The sequence below is a fragment of the Lentinus tigrinus genome (assembly GCF_003813185.1).
Source record: "Lentinus tigrinus ALCF2SS1-7 unplaced genomic scaffold L226scaffold_4, whole genome shotgun sequence".
NCBI classification, from domain to species: domain Eukaryota; kingdom Fungi; phylum Basidiomycota; class Agaricomycetes; order Polyporales; family Polyporaceae; genus Lentinus; species Lentinus tigrinus.
The window spans coordinates 111,900-131,702 of NW_027137913.1; the positions used below are offsets into that span (position 1 = coordinate 111,900).

Consider the following 19,803-nt stretch of genomic DNA (forward strand, 5'->3'; position numbering starts at 1 on the left):
ATGACTTCTACGCAGCCCTTGTTGTCTTCCTCTCTAAAGCTGAAGACTGGATAAAATCAAATGAGAGTCTTTGCAAGTGGACGAAGTTCAAGAAGAGTCGGACGTCGATCCCGGGTGGCGGTGGAGCAGCACTTACCAAAAAGTGGACGGGGACACTTCTTGGCCGTAAAACTCCGGACAGGTGTCTCTCACTACTACTGCATCCCAGCCTCATGACAGGTGGTCTTTGGGTGGCCTTCGACTCTTCGCAACGATGTCCACGGATTTTACAATGCGCAGAGAATAGCTCATCATCGCTTTAGAGGCTCCAGGTCACTGCTCTTCTTGAAAACTTCTAGATGGTTTAGCACACGCTCCACAACGGTAATCATAGTGATCCAATGTCCTTGCGGTCTATGTCGCGTTCGTCGTAGGTTACATCTCTCCAATATCAATTGCGGCTGCGTCTCTGAAGTGAGAAGCTAAGTCTTCGTCCTTCGGGAACGCTTCTTCCGACAAGTCATCACTAATCGGCTTCCACCAAGTCTCTCAATGGCGGGCCAAACGTTATATGTTCGCGAATGGACCCCATTTCTATCCTTGCTCTACTTGCTTCTGGCAACTGAGTTACACTCCGAGTCAGGTGCGTAGTCTTCAGCAGTATATCATGATACCCAAAAGACCGCTGAGTTTCCTGCTCCCCTCACAGTCCTTCTCCGTCAGACACCACAGCGCCAGCTCCGTCCGTTGCTGCATGCGTTTACAATGTCTCCGTCGTCATTCCCACTAGGCACTGCTCAGGTACCCCCCAGCTAGGTCTTGCTGCGATGACATTGCTGATTTATCTCTCCTGTGCCGTAGCTCGTCGCGTTGTACATGCAGGCCATCTTCTACGGTTGGCTCCTATCGCACTTGTGCACGCAGTAACTCACGACATCCTAACTCGCAGGTATGGCCCTGATCACCGTCGCATACGGCTTGCGCGTCCTTCTCTGGTCTCGCGACGGGCACCTCAAGAGCAAGGCCTCCATCAACTGGATCATGGTAGCCGCCACCCTTGCCATGTTCACGATCGCAACGATGGAGGTGGCTTTCGGATTCCAGCATAGCCTACAGGCATTCGTCAATTACACCGGCCCTGGTGGTCCCAACGCCGTATTCAATGATGATGACATATCAAGCTGGGTCAACGTCATGATGACCGCGGACTATGCCATGCAGACCTTCATCGGCGACGGCATCATGGTTCGTTCTCTGCTGATCATATCGGGCTAAGTTAGGACTGACCGCTGGGATGCAGGCTTACAGATGCTATGTCGTATATGGCGGGAACTGGAAGATCGTTGTTGTACCCGTACTCCTCTGGCTAGCAGAAACAGGTCGGTAACTCATGCTTTCGGGGATTGTTTGAGCTGAACATGTCTCGTTACCAGCGTGCGGATGGGTAATCGTCTATATCGAGGCAACACTGCACACCGCCGCCACTCTAAACGAGGAGCGACTTGTGCCGTTCATCACCTCCGTTCTCTCGCTCACTCTTGCGATGACAACTATGACGACAGGTGCGAGATTCACTCTGCACGTACGCAATCCAGATATGAGTTGGCTCATCGAGCTTTGTTATCTAGGCTTGATTGTATACCGTATCCTGAAGATCAACTCCGCTATGGCCTCACAGAGCGTAACGCGTGTCGGCGGGGGTCATAAGCTTACCCACATCGCCCGCATCCTCATTGAGTCCGGGCTCATCTACACCACATCCGTCGTCGTCTTCTTCTGCACCTTCCTAGCCAACAACAACTCGCAGTACCCGGTGTCTGACGTTGTGCGTGTCGTCAGTTTCCTCGTCATCCGACGCTGAACCAAACTGACTGTCCCTCCACAGATCGTCCAACTCATTGTGAGTCAATTCTATTAACTGCGAGTCGAGATGAATCACTTTACCCATACACCCCAACAGCCTATATGCTTCACACTCATTCTCATCCGCGTCGACCAAGGTGTCGCGATCCAAACCTCCACCTTCCAGCAATCGATTGTATCAAAGCCAATCACTTTCGCTCTCAGGCCTGTTAATCCTGTTGGCGTCGCCGCATCCGAAGGCACCGTATTCCCCAGGTCGAATGTCTCCGGCAGCCGTAATCTGGTCGACACGTGCATGATAGACGGCATGGGAAGCAACCCCGACGGATGGAAGGCAGGCCAACTTGACCCCATGGTCTGAGTGTTTTTGCGGATACAGTCCGACATTCGTTCGTTTCATCTGTTCCGGCGTGTAAGTTATATGTCTGAGGCTCTGGCGTGCTGCTCGCTTCCAGTGTACCGAAGCTCTGTAGGATTATGTATCGGCTCGGAGCACCCTCTTAATATAAACAATTACTGCTCGACCGTATCGACACCTGTTCCACGTGATTCATAGGCTCGGCCTGAAACCCATACCGGCATACTTTGGCGCAACTTTTCCAGTCCGGGCATAAGTCATATGTAACAGTTCGTGGACAGAGATCGTCCGGCATGTCGATCACTGGCTTTCCGCAGTGGCTGGTTCTTGCACACCGATGCCGACATCAGGATTAGCATGAACATTGAGTTGGAGCTGCGAAGACACCCCTGATATGTCATTGGTAATGATAGTACAGGCCCTGATGTAAACGAAAGGTTTTCGGGAGGTATTGGTGGAGACTACAACGAGCTTCTACATCGCTCTGAGTCCGCGGTGACCGTCTGCATCCAGTTTCATATGATGAGGCCGTCTGGAAGCCTTCGCAATGATACCGTCTTGCCATCGGAGCGCGAACCATACGAGTCTATCGACGTTGGTGAACATTCTGCTACCGGTGACGTCGTGGCATACCGCGAAGCGCGGAGGGAAGATAATGGAAGACCTCAACGCGGATGACGCCGAGCTTCGTAGACGGTCCCAATGGCTGACCTCGACATGCCCCAGTCACACGCGCAACTCGAGGATTCACGCCGACTTGGGGTAGACTCCGTAGCATTGTCGCACTTGCGTGCGATGCGCTGAAGACCCGGTCGAAGATGTGTCATTAAAGGGGAGAGCGGGGAATTGTCGAACATCGAGGTCGAGTCGCGTTTCACTGCTCGTCCAACCTCTACTTCTTTGCCTGTTGAGGGATCCATGCGATGAGTACGATTTCAACGCGGAGAGCGGCGTGTTACTGACCTCTAATTCTCGTTGGCACCGGCTATCGGGTTACTACCAGCTCCCTCGGCTGGCCCGGTCTGACCAGCAAACCGTGCCATCCCCACCGGCAGTCAAGCCACAATGACGACTTCTTCTACGACATCTTGCAACCGCGCCAGATGCCAGCTTGCGAAAGCGCCATTCAGGTTACGGAATTCGAGGCGCTGTAAGCGATGTCCCAGAGATGCGCGGGTCTCGAGTGTCAACACCAGCGTATGGCGGACTCCTGCACCATTCCCGCAAGCAATGGTCAGCCTCTCAAGTCCTGCAGGACGAAGAGGCGTCTGGCGGAGAGCCCTGAGGAGACCATGGCACGACGAGATGTGGACCACGAGTGAGGTGAGGGCGGGGAAGGCTTCGAATACCATAGTCCAGTCGAGGTGCGTCATATTGAGATCTTCATCGAGCAGGCGGACCTCGAGCTCGCTCACCATAGAAGAGCCCAATATTTCAGTGATGCTGGCGATGGGCGTGAAGATCTCGTGGACGCGGTGCTTCCAGCGGAAGCGTTCGTTGAAGATGTGTAGCGGCGGGGCGTGGATCACGTCTCGGTTGATATAGCCGTTAATCGAGAGTGCCGGAGCGTCATCGGTAGGATAGTAGACTTCCAATTCGAGCCGAGTAAGGATACGGATGATGGGGAGGGAATGGGGGTTGAACATCCCGACGTCTAGGAAGGGGCTGCTAAGGGACACATCCAATCGCGTGATGGAAGGACATCTTATATGTGGGATAAGATGCATCACAGGATCGTGCGAATAGCACAAGCACAATTCGCGCAGGTGCGGAAGAACCACTTGCTCCGATGCATCCTGAATGTCCCAAAAGTCAACGTTCTCGAGGCGGAGGTACTCCAATGTCTGGCAATGTGCGAGCGCGGTCTTGAGCATGATCAATGACAAGTTACCATCGCATATAGCGAGAGCTATGACCGATTGAACAACCATGGACGGGACGAAGAAGTCGGGATTGACTTCAAGATAGCGGAGTTGGGGATACTTGTCCGTGAGCAACGCTGCTTGTGTGGGACCAGGGACCTCGAGATCGAGAAAGTGGGTCTCGGGGGCAGGATGATCGCAAGAAAGACGTAAGTCCTTCAAGGCGGGCAAAGGAGCCAGAGCGAGCAAACGCCTCTGGACCTCCTTCGGATAAACCATCTTCCAGTGCACATGCAGGTATGTGAGGCGCGGTAAGTGCTTCGGAATGTCGTTCAACAGATCAAAGTCCCATCCTCCTAGCCGCAAATGCAAGGGCTGGGACGATGTTCGTTCCACGAATAAGTGCCAAAAACGGACATCGCGCTCGTGATTGTTCGTGTTCGAGGTGATCAAGTCTGGAATGATGAGGAAGTTGGCCCAGAAACCTGATGTATTCTGCAGGGTATCGCGCCATATCTTGCAAACGTGCGAGAGGCGTATATCACGGCGGTCGGTCGGGGAGACGCAGTGGAAGATGTGAATGAGGAGTTCGATCGGCAAAGCCTGAATGCCGAGCATTTGGTATACCTGGTTCATCGTCAACGATTAACTCATCAAAGAGTGTTGCTACCATACCGCTATGAATGAGCGTGGATCCTGCTGTCGACGAAGCCAGCTGGAGGTAGCAATCGAGATGCAACCCCAACCGATAAGATCAACGAGTGTTATCGGGCGCTTATGTAGGCGTGGAGGAATGGCACACAAGTAGCACGCAAGAACCCGTGCAAACCGATTCAATAAGTTACTTAGGTATACACCTCCAGACCATCCACCTTGATATATGAAGTACATTACTAGTCATCGGGCAGAAGCTCCAAATTTCTCAGGCCCTTTCAGCCCGAGCCCGCTCTCTCCTCCGCTCCCGATCCCTTTCGCTCCCCGCACGCGAGCTCCCCGCAGTGCTCTCCGCGTCTCCTCTACTCTTGTCCTTCGTTCGCTCTTTCGTCTGCCTGAAGCACAGGAACTCGATACCAGTCGCGCGGCGCGCGTCAGACAGCGTCCGCTTCACACCCTCGAGATGTGCCTGCAAGTTCTCGTCCCCAGGCCGCTTCGCATACGCCTGCGAGATCTTCGTATAGAGCTCCGAGAGCGTCTTCTCTGCAGACTTGGTGATGTACCGCGAAAGCGTCTGGTGCATGAACTCGATCTCGAGCGTTGCCTGAGTGAACGAGCGAGCATCAGCGAAGGGAGCAAAGGCCTCAGAAAAGGGAAGACATACTCTGAGCATACCACCCATGCCAAACCGCTTGACTTGGCGGAAGCATCGGAGAGCCTCTTCCGCGACGTCCTCCACGAGCGCGTTCAACGTTCGTTCCAGTAGAGGTGCGGCTGCCGCGCTGACTTGTGCATGTACCCCGACAAGGTACATGAGCGTCTCGTAGATGTACGGTCGAATCTCTGGAGATGGTAAGAAACACGTCAGTCCGGGTGAGCGGAGGCAATAGGGGTGATAAACTCGCCTTTGGGCTGAGGCGTCTCGTACCAGTCCATCTCCGGATCGAGCACGCCGTTGCGTACAATCGCGGTGAGGGCCGCAGACTTGGGCTTGAAGTACGACTCGAAGAGGGTCTTGTCGAGCTCTTGCACGACCGTCATCAGTGTCTGCTTCTCGTTCTCGATGGAGATGTTGAGTGCGGTCTCGAGCTCCGTAGTCATACTAGGTATAAGTACGCGCATGAGGTGGCCAAAGTTCGACACGACCAGCAGCACGCGGGTGTCCTAGTGGCTAGTGGTCAGTCCGTTGCATAACTGGGCAGGGTTCGGAGCTTACGGCTTCCTCGACCTTGACTAATTCCAATGGGTTCGTTCCAGGGACGTGGTTGGGGGCGAGAGGTGTAGGTGCAATCTTAGCCAGACCAGGATGGGCAGCCGCACTTGTCGAAGGAGACTCGTCGGACGCGAGGTGCACCAACCCATCCAAAAACGCATACAACGAGTCCAGGAACGCCTTTGTAATCTTCTGCACAAACTCACTGGCGATCTGGTTTTGGGTCTTCGACCGCGACGAGGACGATGAGGATGAGAGATCGACCCCGCCCGCAATCTTGAACGCCGAGGTCGTGATGTGCTTCTGGAAGATGCGCATCTGCGAGAGGTAGACCGTCGTGTAGGGGTCGACCGTCGAGCCGACCCAATTCTCGAGATAGTAGAAGACGTTCGCGTCTGTCGGCATGTCAACACGGCATCGATATATCCTATTGAGGAGAAGCGTACCTCTGAGCCATGCATTGACAAGCAGGTCTTCGAACTTCCATCGCGCACTCTCCAGCAGGGACTTCAGACTGGATGTCGCCTCGCCGGAGATCTCCATACCAGTCACATCGTTCACGCTATCCTGGATCTCACCGAGGATCTTCATAAGGTGATGCGCAGTGGCAAGCGAGTTCGAGCTCTTGGGGAAGAGAGGTGGGGCGGTGTTCCGTCCGGGGGACATGACGGCCATGTCCGAGAACATGAAGAATTCGGAGAGGAGAGCAATGTAGAGTTTGACGATATCGAGCGCCATGGTGCGACATTGTGTGGGACTGCGTCGAGAGGAGCTAGCTGCGTTCTAGCGATGACGGCACGGTCAGAGCTGTGGGCACAAAGCAAAGATGCACACAACTTACCTTCTTGTACCGTCCCTCCATGAAGGACTTGGATATTCGCCAGAAGTTTGGTAATGGCGTGAGCATGGCCTCTGAGACATTCTTGACCATCGTCTGTATGCCCTCCCAGACCTCCTGCCCGCCGGATTGCGCTTACGAATCAAGTCTCAGCGATAACTCGTTTTTGGTTTGGACATGAGTTCACGTACCGATGACCACGTCGGACTGTTTTGCCTCGATCGCTTGCACGCAGGTCTGCAACTGAGATGCCAGCTCGCGGTTGAGTGCGCCGGTATCGGGACCGTCTAGCGTATCCTTCTCGTTCAGAGCTGTCGGAAGGAATGAGAAACAGACTCAAAGGGCGTGCGGTTGTTACAAACCTCCGATCGACTTCACCGCAGAGTTGTACGTATCCCGCATATGCTGCATGATATGTTTGTGCTGGGCATCGAAGTATGTCCATGCCGGCTCGTCCGACGTACTGAACTCGTATAGAATCCTGTCAAACACTATATCAGCCCAGTGCCGTCCAATCCGATAGGTACGACTCACTCGATGGTCTTCTCCTGCTCTTCAACGCTTCGCGACGGATCTTGCAACTTGCCAAGGAGTTCATTCCGCATTTGGCTCATCACCTTCTCCACGGTCGCCCATACTTTGTCCAAGATTCGCTTCTGCTGCTGCTGCGCGCTCTCCATAGACTGCCCGTCCTTCTTAGTGGCGACTGGGAGCAGCTGGTTGGGCCGTGTCTCCAGCAGGAGCTTGCCTTTCTTGTAGTCACGCATAGCAGCTTCGTATCGGCCCTGCTTATGCGATCAATAGCTGCACCACGGGTTACGACTCGCCACAACTTACCGCTTCTATGCATTCGACGAGGGCGCTCGGCAGGTTGAAGAAGAACTTGGAACGATCGAAGACACCGAGGGTCGTGCGGAGCTTCTGCGCCTTCATGGCATTCTCAAGTACGGGAAGGAAAACTTGGTCGGCCTTTTGTGCGCCAGCTTGTTTGGGACGTTGGTACTGTCTACGGTCCGAATATCTGAATCGACGCACCTTTCAAGTGATCCTTGAGAGGCTTGGAAGCGTAGTCTGTCTGGTCGGCAAGAATACCTTCCCTCATTTCCGCGTACAGGGCTGCATACGATGAGTACGTCTATGTGGCTTGTACGAGATCGATGCGCTGACTGAGACTCACCATCCGTGGACGCCTTAACGGCGACGAATCTATCGAAGTTCTCCTCGACCAGTACCCGGATGGCCTCGGACCTCGAGTCCAGCGAAGCTCGTAGGTGTGCAATCCCTGCGGACAGGTCTTGATATGTTGCATTGGGATGCACGACAGACAGGAACACCTTGGGGTTGAACGACTTGGAGGTGATGAGCACGGCAGCCTCTGGAGAACGGTTAACAGCGACTGAGATGAGGCACGTTCCAACAGGCACTGACTGGTTTCCGAGTCCATATCACGAAGACTGGCATTTAAGTAGTCAATACGTACATTCGGGAGCCTACGCGAGGCCTACATACTCAACAGTCGCACCCAAGCCCAGCGGGTCCGTGTCGGTCTCCGTTGGCCCAGTCAACCCCGGAACAGCATTGTCCGCATCCTCCTCAATCTCCTCCCACCGGCTGTGAGGTCATATGTTGGTTCAATAAAAGTGTAGTCTTGAAGAAGGGACTCATTACGTTGCTGATATGGATGAGAGCTTGTACGCCTTCAGTAATGCATCGTCGTCAATGTCGAAGTTGAGCCTTCCCATGGCCTAGCCTCCCGGGGTTTTGGTGGTGTGAGCCTCTAGAACGCGTAGCGATGACCACGAAGCCAGTTAAAGCAGAGAGACTATGGAAGGAAACAGAACCCAGAGTAGTTGCGAGTGGTAGGGATTCAGAAGCCTTCCCGGTCCCTTCAGCCACAGCAACAGTTGGGCGCTCATACTACGTACTCCAACTCGACAAGTTCAGTAACTTATAAGAGCGCGGAACATCTCGACCCGACAGTATCCAGGCCGCTGACGTTCGATGTACATTATCCGTCGTCCAGGGAAACATCCCGTCCAGTCTGGACTTTGTGTGGGAGGTCTAGGAGCAAGTCCGAGCGTCGAGGTCCGTCGCTCGCCGGCGCGCACAGGGAGGGAGGCGTGGGAACCTGTATTTCCTCCATATTTCAAAGCCGAAGTGGTGTGATGGACGAACTGCGATCCCCTCTGAATCTCCGTCTGTCCGCGTCTCTCCTCCCCTCAGTCGCGCAGCCATGTCCAAGCGGATCCGCATTTTCAGCACCGAGGACCTCGCCCTCCATGCGTCTTCGTCCAGTTGCTGGGTGACCCGCGACAACAAGGTCTACGACGTTACGCGGTTCCTTGCCGACCATCCCGGAGGAGACGACCTCATCCTCAACTACGCCGGCAAAGACATTGGCGCCATTATGAAGGACCCCGCGGAGCACGACCATTCGGATTCGGCTTATGATATGTTGGAGGAATTCGTGATTGGCAGACTGGGAACGGGAGAGCAGACGGTCTCCGACGGTACGCGCTTCGTTGCCGAAGGACGCGCACATGGTATGCTGACCGCATTTTAGACTGGGAGGCGACCGACGATTTTGAGCCTGAGGAGACGGATACTTCTGCTGACTACGAGAAGAACCAGTTCCTTGACCTCCGCAGGCCCCTCTTCATGCAGGTTTGGAGAGCCAACTTCTCCAAGTCCTACTACTTGCAGCAAGTCCACCAGCCCCGCCACCTTGTGGAGTCTCCTCGTCTGTTTGGGCCCTGGTACCTTGAGGTCTGTTGACACGCGTTCACCATCTCGGATTATGCTCATTCAGTCATATAGATCTTCACGCGTACGGCGTGGTACGTCGTCCCATGCGTATGGCTGCCCATTGCGTCGTACATCTTCGTCCGTTCCCTGGTCCAATTCTCCCTTGGCCCATATTCCCTTCCTCCCTTCACCGTCGACCCTGCTGCACCCCTCAGAGCACTCGTCGCTGGTCGCATTGCCCCTATTGCGTTCGCATACGCAATCCCGTCATTCTTCCTTGGCAACATCGTGTGGACCATCCTCGAGTACATCTTCCATCGGTTCTTGTTCCACATCGACTTCCTGCTGCCTGACCACCCCGTGGCTTTGACGGTGCACTTCCTCATGCACGGCATCCACCATTACCTTCCTATGGACAGGTCAGTCAAACTTTCCGTGCGGTGTCTCACGATTGCTAAAGCATGCCACAGGTTGAGACTGGTCATGCCGCCTGTTCTGTTCACATTCCTCTCATATCCGATGACACGTTTGGCACACGCCCTGTTCCCTACTGCTATGGCGAACGCGGTGATCGCGGGTGCCTTCGTTTTCTGTGAGTCCGACGGCACTTGCGTCCGCGTCTTAGGCTCACGCCGTCCATGCTTGTTCCCAGATGTCGCTTACGATGTCATGCACTACGCGTAAGTCATTGCTCCGGCGTTCTAGTCACCATACTCATGTCTATGTTATACTAGTCTCCACCACACGAGACTCCCTGCGTACGTGAAGGACATGAAGAAGTACCACCTCGCACACCACTACAAGAACTTCGACCTCGGTTTCGGCGTCACCAGCAAGATCTGGGACTACGTCTTCAACACCGTGCTCGTCGTCTAGAGCCATAGAACCCATGCTATACACCAACCACGCTGTCATCAAAAGCACCTCTACGTTGTTCTAGTATCCGGCTCTGGTTTGACTGTATCATTGGTATAATGCGCTCTTTAATGACGTTCGCACGTGTTGTCGGGATGTTGACAGAGTTACGCCTCCCCACTCGTTCGCATATTGGTGTAATGTCCCTCGGTCAGAGGAATGTGATAGATGATATACCCATGCTCTTAAGCGTTCGTATGCCTGCGTGTGTTCTCTTCCATCATCAGTTCACTACAAGTGGTTACCAGCCTTCTATCACAGTGAGTGCATTGACGCGAAAGACATTCTTCGCTTGGTGTTCACTGATTGGGTTCCGAAATTCAGCAGATGATGTACCGCGTCCGATACCTACAATGCCGCGTGATAAACGGCCGGTGACGGTAACCACGAAACCTCCATCTCCTTCGTGGCACAAATACTTTCAACTAGGAAACCATAAGGAACCGGTACGGTACGTGGAAGAGCGCAGAAGCCCGGACGAGAAGCAGCTCGGGCAGGCGGGAACGCAACGACTTCACCGACGCGACGCAACCCGACGATACTGCGAAAATGAGCCGCCCTCCGCGACCTCCTGCTCTTCGTCGCGTGCTGCGTTCAGCTCTCCCTATCTGCTCACATGACCGAGTTGACATCTGTCGTGCTCTTCCAGGTGCGGTCACTGACCTCCCGGGTAGTTGTCGGTCGACCGTACGAGGCACGTCTTGCCCGCTTCGATGCAGGACGCCCTCGGTACCATGTTCATGTCGACGGCTTCTAGTACAGAACCTCGGGTACAGAACTCGAGGTCCGTGTGCCTCTGCCCGACGGTGCTAATGTGCCCGACACCGCAGTCATGAGCCCGTTCGGGGATAGATAAAAGGCCTGTCATGTTCGTTTTGACGCACCGGACAGAAGTTTCAATTCTCCGACTTGCCTCACGACGACATGTACTCCTTTGCTAGACTGCTCGTCGCTGTCGCGCTCGCGGTCTCCGTGAGCGCACAGACGACCGTTGCGCCTGTGTGGGGACAATGTAAGTACGGCTAGTCTATGAGTGGTGACCACGTTGCTAACGCAGCTCTGCATAGGTGGTGGCACAGTCAGTCCGGACTTCTACTAATCTCCTGTCGAGAGATACTGACGAAAGCTATGTAGGACTGGACAGGCCCTACAGCCTGCGCTACTGGCTCTGTGTGCACAAAACAGAACGATGGTAACTAGCACCATTCTCTGCTACGGCACACTTGTAGCTCACATACCTTCCCGCAGCGTACTCCCAATGCATGCCGGGCACCGCAACGACCACTGCTGCCACAACCACCTCCGCCCCGGCCCCAACGTCAAGCTGCCAGATCCCCGCCGCAAGCGCAGGCAAGGTGCGCTTCGCGGGCGTGAACATCGCCGGGTTCGACTTCGGGTGCTCGACGGACGGGACGTGCAATGCGAGCGGGGCGTGGCCGCCGCTGACGCAGTACTACGGGAACGACGGCGAGGGCCAGATGCAGCACTTTGTCAACGACGACGGGTTCAACGTGTTCCGCCTGCCCGTCGGCTGGCAGTACCTCACTGACGGCGTGCTCGGCGGCACAATCGACGAGGACAACTTTGTCGAGTATGACGCCTTGGTGCAGGCATGTCTTAACACGGGCGCGTCTTGCATCATTGATATACATAACTATGCGCGCTGGAACACCAAGGTGAGCTGTGCGCTGTGGCGAAACGATGCTGTTGCTGAACATCCGGGTGTCTCGTAGATTATAGGCCAAGGCGGTCCTACTAATGAGCAATTTGCTGAGCTCTGGTCCAGCGTGGCCTCGAGATACGCTAACAACAGCAAGATCATCTTCGGAGTGTATGTCTCCGTTGGCTGCATTACTCGGGTGAAGGCTGACCGTCTTCCGTAGCATGAATGAGCCACACGACATTCCGGACATCAACCTCTGGGCCGAGAGCGTGCAAGCCGCAGTCACTGCCATCCGCCAGGCCGGGTAAGTCTAGTGCACCTGGTAGCCGTCACTTGGCTCCTGACAATGCTCGACAGTGCGACCTCGCAACTCATCCTGCTCCCCGGAAACAACTGGACCTCTGCCGAGACCTTCATCTCAAACGGCTCCGCCGACGCGCTTTCCAAGGTCACGAACCCCGACGGCAGCACTACTAACCTCGTCTTCGACGTCCACAAGTACCTCGACTCCGACAACTCGTACGTCTTCTTCACAAATAGTGCTTCGGCCCGTTGGGGAATTTGCTCATTCATCGTGCCTCACAGGGGAACGCACGAGGAGTGCGTGACAAACAACATCGACAACGCATGGGCGCCGCTCGCAGAGTGGCTTCGCTGCAACGGCCGCCAGGCCTTCAACACCGAGACTGGCGGAGGCAACGTTGCATCGTGCGAACAGTTCATGTGCGAGCAGGTCGCGTACCAGAACGCCAACTCTGATGGTATGCATCTTGTCAATCCGCCGCGCGTGCTTTGCTGACATGTTCCGTGGACAGTGTTCTTGGGTTACGTCGGCTGGGCGGCGGGCAACTTCTACCAAGGCTACGTCCTCGGAGAGGTGCCTACATACAGCAATGGCCAGTGGACTGACACGTCGCTTGTTTCTGCATGCCTTGCGCCGAATGCGCAAAAATGAAGCCGACTTTGCACAGCTGGTTGAACGATGATAGATATTTTGTAGTCATATTACCTCGAGCGCTCCTCCTTGGAAATACAGACGTTCTGCAGTCTTCCGGACTGGTCGAACTCACTGGTGTGAAGCTGTCGAAGCACGTCTTAAACGCACTTGAACGGTGCTATATGCCATGCCATGCAAGTTAAAGCGATAGCGTACATGGCGCAACATACATTCATATCGTCATATGCATGTAGAGTAAGACAGTGATGTGATAGCAAGGTGACGATGATTTTGGTCCCGGGCATGCCCACCATCCAACGGTCATAGAGATACAGCTCAAAAAGTCGAGGGCCTGTGTGCGACGAAGGTCGAGCGGATCTTCTGGACGCGGTGGGGGAGGGGGAACTTGAGCTTGGGCACCAAGAGCTGCTTGATGTAGGGGCGGCGGACGTCCTCGGACTTCTCGATCTCAACAACACGGAGGATCTACGCAACATGTCAGCACCGTCCAGACTGCCCTGGCACAACACTACTCGAGGTAGAACATAGGCAAGTACATACGTGGATCGACCGGAAACGTGCGCGGTGGCGGGCAGCCATGTCCTGGTAGAGCGCCTTGACGGCGTCGGTACGGCTGAGCTCACGGAACTCCTTGTACATGTTGTGGGTTCCGGAACGCGAGTCGTAACGGAGCCAGATGCCGAAGTTCTTGATCTTCAATGGCTTCTTCTCCTGAATCTAGAGGAGCACGTCCAGAGGACGGCGATTAGTCCCTACTCCGCCTGCCACTTGAACGGCTGCAAGGGTATAATACACACAACATTGACGCCAATGATCTCGCCACTGGCCTTCTTGACCTTCTTCAGTTGCCTAGAGACAGAATGAGCATCGGGAGAGGGATGGGGGAGGGAGGCCTGCGCAAAAAATTTGGCAAAGTTGCGGCATGGGACGTACCTCAGGAAGTACCAGAAGCGCGACTTGGCAACGACCTCGTTGGGCGCAAAGATGCGCATACGGTAGATCTTGGGGGTAGGATCATTCTCCGTGGGCAAGTGACGGCCGACGACCTGGTATTCGTTGAAAGGCATCTGGTAGCGGGTGGGAAGAGTATAAGCGCGAAGCCCTTCATCCGCAGGGTTGGAGTGCCATCCAGCGTCGAATCCAGCGATTCTTGAATAGTTTCGGCATGGAGACAAAGCGCAGAGGTCCGAGGAGGCGTGCAGCGACAACAAGTACTCACTTTGAAGAAAGACCGGCTTACCCTTGAAGTGTTGGCGTTGGCGTTGGCGTTGACGGCCTCGATACTTTCGCTCCTCCAGGCGTTGTGGCAATAAAGTTTGCTGACTTTGTCGGAGTTTGAAGTTTGTTGATACAAGCGCCGGATCACCCATGGGCCTGGACCCGTACCTCGACACCGGACTCGATCGCGAGTCCGCTAAAATGCATCTCGGCAGCGCCACCGACATCACTTGCTCTGTGTGGTTTAACTTGTTGGCCCTGACATTGACTTTGACATTGACCACGACCGTCCATGCGACGTCTCGCGTTCATCCTCACCGACACACCCCCTTCATTTCGAAGCGACAGTCGCTGAACGACACGTATGACTATGTCGTGGTCGGATCAGGTCCTGGAGGCGGGCCAGCTGCTGCTGACTTGGCCATCGCCGGATATAAGGTGCTGCTCATCGACGCAGGCGGCGATCAAGGCGAAAATCTCTACGAAACTGTGCCCGTTTTGTTCCCCCGTGCTACAGACGAGTTCCCCGAGACCCAGTGGAACTACTTCGTTACTCGCAGCTCCGATCCATCCGTACAGGCCAAGGACGCCATCACCTCGTACCGCCTGCCCAACGGTAGCATCTACACCGGCCTCCGCCCGCCCGTCGACGCGACTGCCATCGGTACGCTGTATCCTCGAGCGGGAACACTGGGAGGATGTTCACGGCACAATGCGCTGATCACCATACGGGCGTTCGACAGCGACTGGGGTACGGTCGCAAACCTGACGGGTGACTCCAGCTGGAATGGCACGACGTTCCAGAGGTTGCTTGAGCGGATCGAGCATTGTGACTACCTGCCCAATAGCGTCGTCGGCCATGGTTTCAGCGGGTGGTTCTGGACGGAGCTGACTTCGCTGGTGACGGCCGTGCAGGACCTGAAGGTCGTGAGCATCATTGCCTCGACTGCCTCGGCGATGGGAAGGAGTCTGCTTGGGATAGCCATCGGGACGGTCGCAGGCCTGGCGGAGATCTTGACCAAGGACATCAATGCTCCTGGCGCAACTATCACCACTGGGCCATACCAGATCCCGCTCTCGATGAAGCACTCGGCAAGAGGTGGGGCCAGGGACCGCATCCTGGAGGTGGCCAATGCAGTCGACGCGGATGGAAACAGGCTGTACCACCTCGACATCAAACTCCACACGCTGGTCACCAAGGTCCAGTTCGACACGTCGTCGGACGAGCCCAGAGCAACAGGCGTCGAGTACCTCGAAGGGCAAGCCCTCTACCGCGCCGACCCTCGCAGCGACAACGCCACAGTCCAGGGACAGGGCGTCGTAAATGCTACCAAGGACGTCATCATCGCAGCTGGCACGTTCAACACTCCACAGATCCTCAAGCTCAGCGGTATCGGCCCTGCCGCAGAGCTCTCACAGTTCGGCATCGACCAGCTCGTCGACCTGCCCGTGGGATCGAACCTGCGCGACCACATCGAAGTGCCAGTCATCAGCGAGACACAGACCAACTTCACCCTCCTGAACGAATGTACCTTCATGAAGGGATACCCGGAGGTTCCCGACCCGTGCCTGGAGAGATACCTCGCCGGCGTCGACGAGACAACCAAGGGCGCATATGCCACCAACGGTCTGGCTGTCGGCGTGGTCCTGAAAACCTCGGCCGCGGCCGGTGACGACCCGGACGTTATGCTCTACGGTGGACCGGCTAACTTTCCCGGCTGGTTCCCCGGGTGGGCGCACCTCGCCCTCGACACCGACCATAGGCACTGGGTGTGGATCAGCCTCAAGGCCAGCTCGCAGAACACGGCCGGCACGGTGACACTGAGTTCAGCCGATCCGCGGGACACCCCCATCATCGCGTTCAACACCTTCGAGGGCGCAGCGGCCGAGCGGGATCTTCAGGCGTCCTTCGAAGGCATCGAGTTCGCGCGACGCGCAATGGACGATCTGATACCTCTGGGCGGGTCGTTCGTGGAGACGCAGCCGGGCAAGACGAATGTCGGCACCGAGGATGAGATCAAGGAGTACGCGGCGACCAACTCTTTCGGCCACCATGCCTGCTGTACCGCTCCCATCGGGACTGTGTTGGATTCCAAGTTCAGGGTCAAGGGCGTGGCCGGGCTGAGAGTTGTGGACGCCAGCGCGTTTCCGGTGGTGCCCGGGTTCTTCATCCAGCTTCCGACATATTTGCTGTCTGCGAAGGCAAGCGAGGCCATTCTGGAGGACGCTTGACCGGAGACGATTGTGTATCAGGACCAAAACCTTGTCGCCATATGGCGTGGCTCGGATCGCACACTTACTGATGCAGGACTTTTCGGACTTTCAAGTGTGTAGTTACTTTTCCGGCAGTTTCCGGTTGTAGCTATAACGCTTGTACTTATTTATCGTCGGACTCACCTTCCTTGAATGCTTGAACACCGACCACCTATGCATCTACCTCACATACGACTTGTCGTGTTGTGAACTGCCCAACCTTCTGCCTACTTTGACCCCACCACCTGAGGCCTGCCCCCAAGACAAGAGCCAGAAGTCAAGTCAACGACCAATCGACGTTCTCGAGAGGCGAGCCACCTTGGTCACCGTCGTCTCTGCTCAATGCTAGGTCTGGCCATCGTCAGCTTGAACATCGAACCCATGAACAACGCGAGAGTAATGCAGTAACCTTGATGTGGTGGTGCGATTTTGCGTCGTGCTGGTTTTCTACTCCCGCATCACTTTGAGCAACGCGACCAGACCTGTGGTCTGCTCATGGTCGTGCTTGTCAAGCATGCGATGCCAGAACGAGCCCTCCAATGGGCTGGGGTATACCTGAATCACCGGAGTGTACTGGATGATGGTGCGCTACCTGGTACAAGCCTCAATATACTTACATCGCTGTTCCCATGTTCTTTGGCACTGATTGTCCCTACCGTGACGTTTCAAGCAATTATATTCCATCATGCGCATGGCGATTCATTTGTGGCAACCGTGCGTGGGCTGTCAGATAGCGGGACCAAGCCAAAGTAGTCATCATGATCCACCTCATCAAAAGCAGCCGTACTGTTCACCGTCATACAACATCTATGCTCAACACCAAACTTACCCTACCCAACTTCCAAATTATTCTCACCACCAATATCATCTCGTTCGTCCTTTCCGACACGACTTGACGTACTGTTCCATCCCTCCCTCCAAGAAGACGAGCTTGCCCTTCTTGACCGCGTACACCTGCTCCGCAACCTCAGACACGAAGAACTGGTCGTGCGACACGATCACGACAGCTCCAGCGTACTCCTTGAGTGCCTCGATCAGAGCCTCCGTCGTCAGATAATCGAGGTGGTTCGTGGGCTCATCCAAGACGAGGAGGTGCGGAGACGACCCATACGTGCTCAGAGCGAAGGCGACACGCACCATCTGACCTCCACTAAGAGTCCGCAGAGGCTGGAGTGCGATATTGCCCTTGAGGCCATACTTGCCCAGGTGCGCGCGACAGTCCTGCTCGCGCCTCTCGGGGTCCTTGTCAAGGAGGAGGGAGAGGGCGGAGGTCTCTACAGGGTACTGATGAAGTTCGTCGACGTGGTGCTGGGTGAAATATCCTATCTTCGCCGAGATGTGTCGCTTGACAGTGCCCTTCGTAGGTGCGATCTCCCCAACTAGGGCCTTGACCAAGGTTGTCTTCCCACTGCCGTTCGCGCCGACGATGGCAATGCGGGCCTCCTGGCCGATGTTCAGCGTGACATCGGATAGAATCGGCGGCTTCCGTTTGTCGTATCCAACTGACACGCCCTCCACCTCGATGATGGCACCCGCCTGGCGAAGAGGCGTGGGGTCCGGGATGGTCCACGTCGGGGCCTGCTCAGCCTGCTCTACTTCGACATCCGACCGCGTAGACAAGTAGTACCCGGCGCGATCGCGGTTCAGCTTGAACCGGTGGCCCTTCTCGTTAACCTCCATGCCGATGCGCTCGAGCTTGCGTTGCCGCGACGCCGCCTGCGCCATCTTCTTGTCGTCCCCACTCTTGCGCGCCTGCGACATCGCGGCCTGCACGGTCTTCTCAGCTGCGTTCTTCTTGCGTTCGATCGCTGCCGCCATGCGCTCCATGTACTTCTGCTTCTCCTCCGTGTGCTCGAGGTACTCGTCGAAGTTGCCAGTGTGGTAGGTGAGCGTTTGGTCCTTGAACACGATGATCTCGTCCACGACGGCGTTGAGGAACGCACGGTCGTGTGAGACGACGACGGTGGTCACCTCGGAGAGCTGGGACAAGTAGTCCTGCAGCCAAATGATCGCGGGAAGGTCGAGATGGTTCGTCGGCTCGTCCATGAGCAGGATGTCGGGCTCGATGTGCAACGCCGAAGCCAACGCGACGCGGATACGCCAACCTCCGGAGAGCTCGCCCAGCGGGCGGTCCAGCCAGTCTGCCGGAAACCTCAGGCCCTTCAAGATCTTCCGCGCCTTCGCCTCAGCAGCCTCCTCCCCATGTACCTCCATCGCCGCGAACAGCTCCGTCAGCAGGTCGTGGGCCTCAACTGTCGCGCGGGTGACCTCGTCGTGGGTCAGCGGCTCCTCGTTAGCCGCGACCGTGTCCGCGACGCGCTTCTCCTTCTTGAGGAGCTCCTCCCTCGCGACCTTCCCCCGCGCCCCAGTCCTCTCCAGCGCAATCTTGGCCGCGGCCTCCTCTTCCTCCTTGGTCCGCGCGAGACGGATCGTCCGCATCGTGCGCGCGATCTCCGTCGGGTCCTCCGCCTCCATCGCTGCCTGAAGGACCTTGAGCTCGCGGCGCATGCGCGCGGCCTTGTGGTCCGCGTCCATCACGACGCTCACGACCGAGCGGGCCATGTCCGCGCCCTCGAGCTGCTCGACGTACAGCACGCGCACGTTGGACGGGAAGCCCGCGAGCTGGTTGTGCCCGATAGCCTTCAAGAGCGTGGACTTGCCGACGCCGTTCTGCCCGATCAAGCCGTAGTGGACGCCGTGGAAGAGTCGCAGGTTCGCGGAGCCAAGCAGGATGCGGGGACCGATTGCGAGGTGGACATCCTTGAGGTCGATGTCGTTGGAGAGCGTCACGAGCGTCTCCGTGTGGAAGCGCGAGGTTTGGGATGTTGCGACGAGGACAGAGTCGCTGGGACCTCCGACGCCAGACTTGGCCTGCGTCTGTTTCGCCTTAGTGTTTCCTTTGCGAGTGGAAGACATTGCTGTGCTGTCTGTGGAGGGTGCCTTCAACATCATAACCATACATTGATGGCCGTGACGGAACATAGTCATAGCAGAAATGCCTGGACTCACATCTGTGGAATGAACTCTGCTTTGTTGATATGTGCGTTCGTTGTGCTGTGAATGCGATGACTGGGGTCAATAACAACGACTGGTCAAAGAGCCCGTGTCTTATCAGAGCAGTCCCTGCTTTCGGTCCCGCAGACACTTGACTCAAGATCGGCCTGCGTGATCTATCGCGCCCAGCCAAGGTTCCGGGGCTTGACACGTTGACAGCCCGCGGCCGTCCAAGTCAATTCGCGAATTCAGGGAGCGATTCCGCGCACGATCCAGCAGCATGCCTCGTG

At 56.0% G+C, this 19,803-nt stretch overlaps 6 protein-coding genes across 6 annotated transcripts; 3 read left to right on the top strand and 3 right to left on the bottom strand.

Annotated features, from left to right (window-relative positions):
* The first annotated feature begins 529 nt into the window (after window positions 1–529).
* Window positions 530–2,340, top strand: L226DRAFT_530766 (uncharacterized protein). The gene is made up of 9 exons (XM_067679933.1): window positions 530–622; window positions 689–780; window positions 841–874; window positions 929–1,224; window positions 1,280–1,358; window positions 1,413–1,541; window positions 1,608–1,804; window positions 1,865–1,879; window positions 1,940–2,340. The coding sequence occupies exons 2-9, from the start codon at window positions 745–747 to the stop codon at window positions 2,201–2,203; spliced, it is 1,050 nt and encodes a 349-aa protein (XP_067539460.1). The 5' UTR covers window positions 530–622; window positions 689–744; the 3' UTR covers window positions 2,204–2,340.
* Window positions 2,341–3,081: 741 nt separating this feature from the next.
* On the bottom strand, window positions 3,082–4,725 carry L226DRAFT_234942 (uncharacterized protein). Its single transcript, XM_067673130.1, has 2 exons — window positions 3,164–4,725; window positions 3,082–3,104 (listed from the first exon to the last, which is right to left on the bottom strand). Exon 1 carries the CDS (start codon window positions 4,696–4,698, stop codon window positions 3,256–3,258), a length of 1,443 nt encoding a protein of 480 aa, XP_067539461.1. The 5' UTR covers window positions 4,699–4,725; the 3' UTR covers window positions 3,082–3,104; window positions 3,164–3,255.
* A 152-nt stretch (window positions 4,726–4,877) lies between these two features.
* L226DRAFT_557688 (uncharacterized protein) lies at window positions 4,878–8,678 on the bottom strand. Its single transcript, XM_067683193.1, has 15 exons — window positions 8,436–8,678; window positions 8,277–8,378; window positions 8,196–8,221; window positions 7,945–8,142; window positions 7,803–7,883; window positions 7,605–7,750; window positions 7,302–7,552; window positions 7,130–7,248; window positions 6,959–7,078; window positions 6,771–6,901; window positions 6,376–6,712; window positions 5,933–6,324; window positions 5,622–5,880; window positions 5,381–5,559; window positions 4,878–5,320 (listed from the first exon to the last, which is right to left on the bottom strand). Exons 1-15 carry the CDS (start codon window positions 8,507–8,509, stop codon window positions 4,985–4,987), a joined length of 2,751 nt encoding a protein of 916 aa, XP_067539462.1. The 5' UTR covers window positions 8,510–8,678; the 3' UTR covers window positions 4,878–4,984.
* A 322-nt stretch (window positions 8,679–9,000) lies between these two features.
* On the top strand, window positions 9,001–10,519 carry L226DRAFT_501273 (oxidoreductase; the record flags this gene model as incomplete). Its single annotated transcript, XM_067677824.1, has 6 exons — window positions 9,001–9,277; window positions 9,331–9,533; window positions 9,585–9,931; window positions 9,983–10,104; window positions 10,165–10,192; window positions 10,247–10,519. The coding sequence occupies 6 exons, from the start codon at window positions 9,001–9,003 to the stop codon at window positions 10,386–10,388; spliced, it is 1,119 nt and encodes a 372-aa protein (XP_067539463.1). The 3' UTR covers window positions 10,389–10,519.
* A 791-nt stretch (window positions 10,520–11,310) lies between these two features.
* L226DRAFT_501277 (endoglucanase) lies at window positions 11,311–13,118 on the top strand. Its single transcript, XM_067677825.1, has 9 exons — window positions 11,311–11,439; window positions 11,495–11,505; window positions 11,562–11,619; window positions 11,676–12,103; window positions 12,161–12,258; window positions 12,311–12,394; window positions 12,448–12,609; window positions 12,676–12,851; window positions 12,906–13,118. Exons 1-9 carry the CDS (start codon window positions 11,352–11,354, stop codon window positions 13,043–13,045), a joined length of 1,245 nt encoding a protein of 414 aa, XP_067539464.1. The 5' UTR covers window positions 11,311–11,351; the 3' UTR covers window positions 13,046–13,118.
* Window positions 13,119–13,363: 245 nt separating this feature from the next.
* Window positions 13,364–19,435, bottom strand: L226DRAFT_455448 (uncharacterized protein; the record flags this gene model as incomplete). The annotated part of the gene is made up of 5 exons (XM_067675240.1): window positions 13,364–13,513; window positions 13,589–13,765; window positions 13,846–13,897; window positions 13,982–14,115; window positions 17,417–19,435. The coding sequence occupies 5 exons, from the start codon at window positions 19,433–19,435 to the stop codon at window positions 13,364–13,366; spliced, it is 2,532 nt and encodes an 843-aa protein (XP_067539465.1).
* Window positions 19,436–19,803: the final 368 nt, after the last annotated feature.

Coding starts and splice junctions, on each gene's coding strand:
- L226DRAFT_234942 (XM_067673130.1), bottom strand. CDS start 4,698: ATGAACCAGGTATACCAAATGCTCGGCATTCAGGCTTTGCCGATCGAA.
- L226DRAFT_530766 (XM_067679933.1), top strand. CDS start 745: ATGTCTCCGTCGTCATTCCCACTAGGCACTGCTCAG. Junction 1,225..1,279: donor TCATCGGCGACGGCATCATG/GTTCGTTCTCTG, acceptor GCTGGGATGCAG/GCTTACAGATGCTATGTCGT. Junction 1,542..1,607: donor GATGACAACTATGACGACAG/GTGCGAGATTCA, acceptor TTTGTTATCTAG/GCTTGATTGTATACCGTATC.
- L226DRAFT_557688 (XM_067683193.1), bottom strand. CDS start 8,509: ATGGGAAGGCTCAACTTCGACATTGACGACGATGCATTACTGAAGGCG. Junction 7,079..7,129: donor TGCGGTGAAGTCGATCGGAG/GTTTGTAACAAC, acceptor TCCTTCCGACAG/CTCTGAACGAGAAGGATACG. Junction 6,325..6,375: donor TGTCAATGCATGGCTCAGAG/GTACGCTTCTCC, acceptor ACATGCCGACAG/ACGCGAACGTCTTCTACTAT.
- L226DRAFT_501277 (XM_067677825.1), top strand. CDS start 11,352: ATGTACTCCTTTGCTAGACTGCTCGTCGCTGTCGCGCTCGCGGTCTCC. Junction 11,620..11,675: donor GTGCACAAAACAGAACGATG/GTAACTAGCACC, acceptor ACCTTCCCGCAG/CGTACTCCCAATGCATGCCG. Junction 12,852..12,905: donor CCAGAACGCCAACTCTGATG/GTATGCATCTTG, acceptor TTCCGTGGACAG/TGTTCTTGGGTTACGTCGGC.